The following is a 9,204-nucleotide window of genomic DNA, read 5'->3' on the forward strand; positions in this document are numbered from 1 at the left end:
AATTTACTGGTAATTTTGGGTTTAACAAAAAATCTGATTATATTTTTCCAACAATGTTTTCTCTAAATTCTAGAAGAGGATGTTGTAATTTGGGTCTTCCAGATATTCAGCCAATCGTCTTCTGTTAGTATAAGTCCCAATTCCCATTTCCATTTTGTTTTAATATCCATTGTGTTAGTTGTGTTAGTGCCTCTATTTTATAACGAATATTATAGAATAAGGATACTGTTCTGTGTTTTTTACTCTTATAGGTTTCAATCAGCATTTTGACCATCACATTTTCATTGAGGTCTATTTTATGTTTAATCTCTTTGCTATAAAAGTCCCTTAATTGTAGGTAACTAAAATGATCTTCAGTTCTTAGGGCAAACTCTGGTTGTAGTTCCTGGAAGCCTGTAAAATTATCATCTTTAAGGACTACACATAATGCTGTTAAACCTTTTTCTAGCCATTGATTAAATTGTGGGTCTTGAATAACATATTTATTATAAGCTGACCACTGTATCAGACTCTCTAATTTGCATTTTCAGGTTATGTATTACCGTTGAGAAACAAGTAACTGTTTCTCAACAGTAATACATTGATGCTTAAGTGTATTCTTGATAGTTTTAGTATTTCCAATGATACTCCTCAATTTTCTTCCGTGCATTCTTTGTTCTATATTTTTTCCATTTTGCTTCATAATTTTTGGCACTTATATTTATTATAGGAAAATTACACATATTTTGGCCAACGTGTTCAACTAATCCTGGGTAATTTTAAACAAGTCTTCATGACGAACATTAGGTAGGAAGGGACAGCAGCATTTTGTGGCTTTAGCAGGTATGAAAGAAGTGCTGAGCTAACTGGCTTGCTATAGCAGCTAGGTTTTCATGCTTGTTTACAATCTTATAATTAACTCTTTCATGCATAGAGGTCACTACAGTGGACAGCTATCTAAAAGTTATTTTCTTGTGTTTCTTGTGGATTTTTATGTTATAAATGCACACAGACCACTGAAGTGGACCCTAATGCATCATAAAATACACTATTAACTATTGGCCATCAGCTACAAACGCAAGAAATTATAATACCCTGGCTGTAAAATGTATCTTTTGGTCAAAAAACACAAATGATATGAAATTGTGTTTTCTGTTTAGGTTTTTGCCCAACCTCCCAATGTAGCCATTACCAAGATGGATGTGAACAACTTGGCCATGGTCATGGCTCCTAACTGTCTACGTTGCCAGTCAGATGATCCCAGGGTGATCTTTGAGAACACCCGTAAGGAGATGTCCTTCATTCGGGTGCTCATCCAGCGACTAGACACCAGCTTCATGGATGGGATCTTATAGCGCCCCCTACAGCCGTTCAGTGACCTACAGCCTCTCCTGTGCTCCCTTTAACCTGCTCCCTGCACACTCCTACAGCACAGGGACACCATACATTCAAATTGTTGCTGCTGGTGAATACTTGGCAAGTTCATGTTTACTTTTGACGACAAAAACTGCCTGGATTTGAGTTTGGCTGCTTTACATTTTGAGTTGTATCAGCTGTTTCTATTTCTGTGAATTTGGTCCAGCTGTAATATTGCATATAAACCACCAATGTTTGGTTGGAGTTTGCAGAACATAACAGTACTGTGTGTGCCTTCACATCCATTATTACACTATACACATTCAGCTTGAAGATTTCTGCAGGGATCTCATCATTACATGAACTTCTCTTTCACATCTGCAGACCTCTGGTTAATTGTAAGTTTTGTATGAAGTTATTTTCACTTTCTGTTGCCTGGCTTAAATAGACATTCACTGTCAATTGCACACTTCCATACAAGTCTTACAAGTCTGCAGTAATGCCATTTGATTAAGAGGAGTGTTCTTCAGTAAAATGAAAGAACTAGTGCATGTTTATCAGACATTCCACTAATGTCTCACACTTCATGGGAGAAACAGCTTTATCAACATGGTTTGGCTCTATCTTTTTGTCATCATTATAACTCCCACTAAACTTATTAGGAGCAACGTACTCTGTAATGGAATACTTTTCTTCATTTGTGATCTTGCCTGAAGATGAACAGAAAATCAGGTAAAACCATCGTTTCATACCTGTAGACACAGAGGAACATCATGCTGAAGAAGATGGAGCCCCGTTTTGATTACAGGGCGATGATGTTTACTCTACTCTGGATTTGGAGAATTTTCATAATGATCCAAGGTTTATGAAGACAGGCTGTCCTCACTCTGCAGTTTTGCTGTTTAGGGGTAGCTTAAAGTCTTGAGTTCAATTCCATTAAATGGCACAAAGTGATTCAAAAGCTTGATTCCAGCAGGTATGGATGCTCCACACTCACCGGCCACTTTATTAGGTACACCTGTCCAACTGCTCATTAACGCACTTGTTGAATCAGCCAATCACATGGCAGCAACTCCATGCATTTAGGCATATAGACATGGCCAAGACAATCTGCTGCGGTTCAAACTCAGCATCATAATGGAGAAGAAAGGTGATTTAAGTGCTGACCTATTGGGATTTTCATGCACAACCATCTTTATAGAGTTTATAGAGAATGGGCTGAAAAAGAGAAAATATCCAGTGAGCGGCAGTTCTGTGGTCGCAAATGCCTTGTTGATGCCAGAGGTCAGAGGAGAATGGCCAGACTGGTGTGAGCTGATAGAACAGCAACAGTAACTCAAATAACCACTTGTTACAACTGAGGTATGCAGAAGAGCATCTCAGAACGCACAACATGCCAAACCTTGAGGCGGATGGGCTACAGCAGCAGAAGACCACACCGGGTGCCACTCCTGTCAGCTAAGAACAGGAAACTGAGGCTACAATTCAAACAGACTCACCAAAATTGGACAATAGAAGATTAGAAAACATTGTCTGGTCTGATGAGTCTTGATTTCTGCTGCGACAGTCGGATTGTAGGGCCGGAAAATGGTGTCAACAATATGAAAGCATGGATCCATCCTGCCTTGTATCAGTGGTTCAGGCTGCTGGTGGTGGTGCAATGGTGTGGGGGATATTTTCCTGGCACACTTTGGGTCCATTAGTACCAATTGAGCAGTGTGTCAATGCCACAGCCTACCTGATTGCTGCTGACCATGCCCATCCCTTTATGACCACAGTGTATCACCTTCTGATGGATACTTCCAGCAGGATAACGCACCATGTCATAAAGCGTGAATCGTCTCAGACTGGTTTCTTGAACATGACAATGAATTCACTGAACTCAAATGGCCTCCATAGTCACCATATATCAATCCAATAGAGCATCTTTGGGATGTGGTGGACATCCATGATGTGAATCTCTTGTCTCATGCAGTTGCTCCAAATCTGGAACAACTGCATGATGTCATCATGTCAATATGGATCAGACTCTCTGAGGAATGTTTCCAGTACCTTGTTGAATCTATGCCATAAAAGTGTTATGGTAGTTCTGAAGGGAAAAGGGGTCCAACCCGGTACTAGCAAGGTGTAATTAATAAAGTGGCCGGTGAGTGTATAATAACGTCTTTGTTCTGTAACATTTGCACAAGTATCAGGTTTGCCGTCAGTTTAATTTCAAGAGTTTTTTTTATAATATTTGAATTGCTCCTCTCCCCAGACCAAGTTACTGGTTGTGACTGATTAATTGGCCATGTGGCCTGACCAGCAGGACCAAGCAAAGAGCTCTGATCTGCCTATAGCTGAGCAGCTTTAGTTTTGTCCTTCTGATTCAGTTAATCATTGTTGTTACTAAGCAGACCAGTAAATATGCCCTCAAATTTTGCTGAGCCATCATCATCAGTGAGACCTGCTGGATCAAAAGCAGCATTGTTGGTGCCCTAGGTTTTTCTGCACATTTTATAATAGACGGACAACGTTTGAATGGACTGTGTCTGTGATTTTCCCCCAAACTGCTCACTGAAGTCTTTCACTTCATCTGTGCGGTGCTGATCAAGTGCTAATGGCTTTCACTTTGACTCCATAACACATGGTTGTAGGATGCAAGTTGCTCTCAGAGCCTTGTGTCCTACAGAATGGGGTTATCAGAATGAAATCTTCACATCTATTGACTCATCTAAAATGAACTTTCACCATCGATCAGCTCCCCAGAAGCCGTGAACTACAGATCCATGGAGGATTGATATCACTGCCAGTAAACCCCTCCTTGAATGCTATTGGCTACTTTGGAAGCAGGAACTGAGACACCAGAGCCCAAAGAAAATCCGTCTAACATTTCCACTCAGCCCAGACAGGCCTTTCAGCTCAGTAGTGATTAATCAGTGTGTGCATGTGTTCATTTGTCTTTGCTTAGAAGACATCTAGTACTTCCATTCAGTCTTTGCGTAAACATTGGTGTATTTGTTTGAAATATTTTCTATATTTAACAGTTTGTTTTTAACCGATTCTTTTATAAATAATTTAATTTATTTATATTTATTTCAGATTTTTCTAATGCCTTTGACATGCTGTATTGTAGACTTAAGTGTGTATGTTGGGTATTGTGTGTGTGTGTAGGACTGTGTAGTTCTCAACATGCAGGGTGCATACACATTACATCGTTGGCCGACTGTGAGCAAACAGAACAGCTGGTGACTTTATGATCAGGCATATGATGAAACAGTTATATTTATCCCTTTATTTAAAGTGAGTCCCTGAAGACAGAAAACAGTGTGCATTGTACTAGCCTAAGTAGTTTCTCAATTATAAAAATCCAGTTGTCTATAATTTGCTATATATAATCTTCCTTATATTAAGTTAACACTAAACTTGATGTAAAAAATTTGAAAACTGGTTGCATGCCGTTTAAGGATTCTCATTGCATAAAATACTGCACTCATTTTCTTATTGAAGGGGAGAATTTTAACGGCTACCTGAAATGAAAGGCCAGATGGGCGCAGCCATATTTACCCCTTAAGATTATTACTTCTGTTGCTAGGTTTGTGTTTTGCACATAGCTTACTCATTCAGATACACACTTTATATGTGAATCCATAGTATGTAGGCTGTAACAATGGGTAGACACAGATGCACTATCTCTGCTAAATGTAAATGCTCCTCACATTGATTGAGGACTAGAAGAACCAATCTAAATCCATGCTATGTCAGCAGGTCAGCGGTCCAGTAGTATGTAGATATCCACACTGAACAGAGTTTTGGATAAAACCTTCCTTTGGGTTTGTGCTGTGGACATTTCAGATGTTCTCCATAATGTCTGACACCCACACGACCAGAGGTGACACTGTAGTGTTTTCTGTATAACACCGTCTCACTTCTTCAAACAAGTCAGTCAGCTTGATTTATGTTTGGCCCATCAGGCTCCAATGTAATTTGTTATATTGCTAAACAATTCTGGAATATTTTTATTGGTTTGGTAAGCCTGTGTTCTATGAAGACATTTTGCCTGTGGGAGCTTCAGAGATGGCTGAGCTATTGTGATGTGGCCGTGTGAATGTTTGGTGTTTTTTAATGCGACAGATGGTCTGGTTGTAGACTAAACAACAGATTAGCATGTTCATAGGGTCACCCTTGTCCTAAGCTGAAATTTATTACAGTGTGACAAAGAAAACAAGGTAAAATCATAATTAAAGCGATCTTTAATACTAGCTTTAAACAAACTTAAAAAAAAATATACAGCAGTCTTATTAATTTATGTTTTGGATCCTTTTTTTCCTACTTGGTTTGTACTTACGATGAATTGGTAGTTGTGTCAATGCTTATTGTCTAACATGGCCATACCACCTTATTGTCAGTCTCCCAGTTGTACGTTAATGTCCACTGTCACACACAAGCACACACCTTATCAGAGACATCTCTGGAGGTGTAATGTTTAATAAACATTCAAATGACAAACTGACATGGAATCATCTTTTTTCCTCCTTCAGCATTTGGATGCAAGAAAACAAATTAAATGATAGAAAATAATCTGCTGTTTATGGCTACTTTGGGTTCACAGGGGAGCTGGTAAACCAGGGACAGGTTACACTCGTCTCCCCACTGCCAAAGACAAATCAAACTAATTTCAAAGAATTTCCAGAAGGTGTTTCCATTTTGTGTGTATAGTTTCAGGTCAGAGCCATCCAAAGCTTTAGATAACGGAAATGGGTTGGCATCAGTTTTACATCGCTACTGATGCTAGACATAATTAATAACTTGGTTGTCAACATTTCATCCTCCAGATTTTCTTTTACATATTGCTGATGTGGTCCACCATTGTGTCTGTGGATTTCCATCCCTCAACCAGTAAAAAGCTGGAGGGTTGAAGCCTCTTCAGTGCTGTGTTCCATGTCTCAGGGTCTCTGTCTCCTGGGTTCTTCCTCAGGTCAAGGGTCAGTCTGTGTGGAGGGGGATGAATCATCAGTCTCTTAGCAAACTCCAGCAGATCAGCAGGCTGAATGAAATTGGACCTGTTTAAGAAAAAGAGACACCATTCAGTTAAAAGGCAGAAATACAGAACCAGTCGAAGGTTAATCAACGTCTGGTTCAATGTATCCAGTCATTGGACCAGACAATGTCTGGTGGCTTTTGAGGAAAAAAAAATCCTCAAAATAAATGTAGAATTTATTGACTATAACATTTTAAATATTAAATATAATATTCATGAACAACACTTTTTAGAGCATGTCAGTGGGTGTATCGAGACTTAAGGGAACATGGAACCATGAATGCACCTTGGTTTGGGTTTTAGATAGTTTAATTCAATATTTCAGAAATCTTTTCAAAGTTGAAGTGATTTAAATTTAAAATGTACATGAATTTTGAAAAATAAGTTGAGTAATGTTGCTTCAGTTAAATATGTCTGTAGTAGACGTTCTCTGCTCTGTATGGTCATTTATAGGTCATTTAGACCTGAACAAAGTCTCCTTTATGATAGTTTTTAATGACAGCTTTCAATCGCTTATCAAATGTTACTGACTTCCTGCCACAGGAACAGCAGAACTCTCTTCTTCTCATTATGCTAAAACATACTACCAACAAATCAGTGAAACAGAATGTTGTAAAACGTTTAAGATAGAGGTGACAAAAAGAGAGTAAAATCCACCGACTTTAAAAGAATAAAATAAACCATTTGAGGTTCTCACCTGATGTCTAGTTGCTTCAGTGAGCTCTGTGACTGACCTGAGAACAGTTCTGCCAGCACACACACATTCTTAGCTGTTGGCACAAAAAGGAAAAATGGATCGTTCAGTCGCAAGTTCAATAGCAACAATTAGCTGAATTAATAAATGCTGCTACTATTTCATGTCAATATTTTCAAAATCATTCTTTAACTTTTAGATAAGAACATATTGGCAGTAGTGAAAATAATTTCTGAAAATGTCATAAGTACAAGCCTGAACTACATCCTACTTATGAAAAAATCATGAAGATTGCTTACCGAGCCGATTCTGTGCTAGACTCAGAGAGTGAAGTGAAGGCATCTTCAGCGCAGCCACCAGCTCTACAAGACTTTTTTCTGGGTTGATGCACTTCTCCAGAAGACGACAGTCGTTGAAGCTTAGCTCTGAGTGAACAAGCAGCAGTAGGGTTTCTCTGGGATGGGATTCAGATCTGATTGATTGCTCTTAGTTTATGCTGCATGTCAAGCAAGAGACAGCCAGAAACTCCTCAGCAGACACTGAATGATGGAAGCCGTTACATCTGTTTTCTCCTTGGCTTACCTTCCAACATGCAGCCCCTCAGCAGTTTCAGGATGTCAGGCAGACAGTCACACAATTTTATATCCTCAAACGTCAGAACCTTTAAACTGTGATTGGATTCTGAAAGGTGAACACAAATGATATGAGAACAAACAGCGTTTTATTGGCATTACAGCAATCAAACCCTTAAAATCGCTCAGCAGCTTTTTGCACATTCTCTGGTACTTTGATAATATATGATGAGCTCTATGTCTTTGACACTGCATGGCCTCCTTATTATCACCATAACGTTTAGTTCCCTGAACAAATCAGTCCGAACTCTGGCTGGGTCTCTCCAAAACGTTGACATTACTCTAGAGAAACGTGGCTATGATTAAAAGATTACTTTAAACTTAATTCTAATTTTGGTCTTAACTGAACAAAGAACAGGAGGGTGCAGTAAACATACATAAAAGGATTTATAAACAATCAATGGGAAAACAAGATTTCACACTGATAATAAAGACAACTGATTTTTTGTTGTTTTCTGGCTGATATTGAATATTGTTGACCTGGCAAGATGGTAGCAAGTCAACCAACTAATCAACCCAAACTAGCTTAAAAAAGGAGTTAAATAATGATAACTTATGAAACCAATGAGATTATACCATGAGGACTATGCCTGAGTGAGGATGTGGAAGATCTTTCAGAAAGAACTCCACGTCTTGGCACATTTGCCACTGAAACCATCAGATCTGTATCAGACCTGATGCTCTATTCAAAATTAAAGTCAGCAGAAAACACTTGACATAATAAGGTTCTCCTCCTCAACTGCTGTGGCAGTCCAAACAATCTTTAGATGATCAATCTTTAGGTTAGACTAATAATGTTAATGTTACATAATCTTATGTTACATTTTATTTGTGTCATATTTATACGGATCATTGTATGCATGTTCACTACTGTCGAGAAAAGTCGAGCTCATCCCACTTCCCCATGCTGGAGATTTTAGTTTAATAACAATAAATAAAGTTATCTTTAAAACTGATTACACAGGTGATATCAAGACCCAACAGTAGAGCCAGACGGTAATAAAATTAATCTGGTTGTGTGTGTTGTTATTGTATCTTGCTTTAATTCTACTTTTTTCTATTTAATCATAAAAAATCATAATCAGACAGAAAGAGAGTCATGGAACAGGAAGAGCAGGTTTCCTGAAAAAAAGAGGAAGTTTCCAGCCTGCAGTGAATAAAAATAGTTCAGACTGCTCATTCAGAGCATTAGAGGTTTAAAGAATAAAATCTAAACATTTTGAGTAATTGGATAAAACCCAGAGTAAAATACTTAAATTAATAATGATAACTTATGATAAAACCAATAATGAATATTGGTTTAACCAGTGGTTGATGTTGGTTTGATTATAAGAATATTTACACTTACTCTTACACTTGTGGAAGTACTTACAGGTGAAACAAGTAACTGTAACATGGTGTCAAATGATTAGAATAATGAATTATTATTGGTTTCTTTTCAGAAATGTCTGTAAGAACTCACATTATGATTATAATAAGAGTAACTAGTAAGATATGGTTATTATAAAATTATAAACGAATGC

The 9,204-nt window shown here is 38.1% G+C and overlaps 2 protein-coding genes and 1 long non-coding RNA gene across 3 annotated transcripts in view; 1 reads left to right on the forward strand and 2 right to left on the reverse strand.

The window, feature by feature from the left end:
• The window catches only part of LOC106939175 (uncharacterized), a 4,128-nt gene extending 2,984 nt beyond the window's left edge, over positions 1–1,144 (reverse strand). The window contains exon 1 of the long non-coding RNA XR_001422778.1: positions 439–1,144. This is a non-coding gene — a long non-coding RNA (uncharacterized LOC106939175). The remainder of the gene's footprint in view (positions 1–438) is intronic.
• LOC106939174 (rho GTPase-activating protein 39-like) overlaps positions 1–5,823 on the forward strand; it is a 22,902-nt gene extending 17,079 nt beyond the window's left edge. Inside the window, exon 6 of the mRNA XM_015021480.1 lies at positions 1,140–5,823. Coding sequence (XP_014876966.1) covers positions 1,140–1,334 — 195 coding nt within the window. The 3' untranslated portion in view covers positions 1,335–5,823. The remainder of the gene's footprint in view (positions 1–1,139) is intronic.
• The window catches only part of lrrc41 (leucine rich repeat containing 41), a 14,995-nt gene continuing 11,577 nt past the window's right edge, over positions 5,787–9,204 (reverse strand). Inside the window, exons 7-10 of the mRNA XM_015021479.1 lie at positions 7,632–7,730; positions 7,349–7,474; positions 7,053–7,125; positions 5,787–6,377 (exon numbers count right to left, since the gene is read on the reverse strand). Of these exons, the coding sequence (XP_014876965.1) occupies positions 6,158–6,377; positions 7,053–7,125; positions 7,349–7,474; positions 7,632–7,730 (518 nt within the window). The 3' untranslated portion in view covers positions 5,787–6,157. The remainder of the gene's footprint in view (positions 6,378–7,052; positions 7,126–7,348; positions 7,475–7,631; positions 7,731–9,204) is intronic.

The sequence above is a fragment of the Poecilia latipinna genome, unplaced genomic scaffold (genome assembly GCF_001443285.1).
Source record: "Poecilia latipinna isolate Pla-1442-1.1 unplaced genomic scaffold, P_latipinna-1.0 Scaffold2792, whole genome shotgun sequence".
Classification (NCBI taxonomy): Eukaryota; Metazoa; Chordata; class Actinopteri; order Cyprinodontiformes; family Poeciliidae; genus Poecilia; species Poecilia latipinna.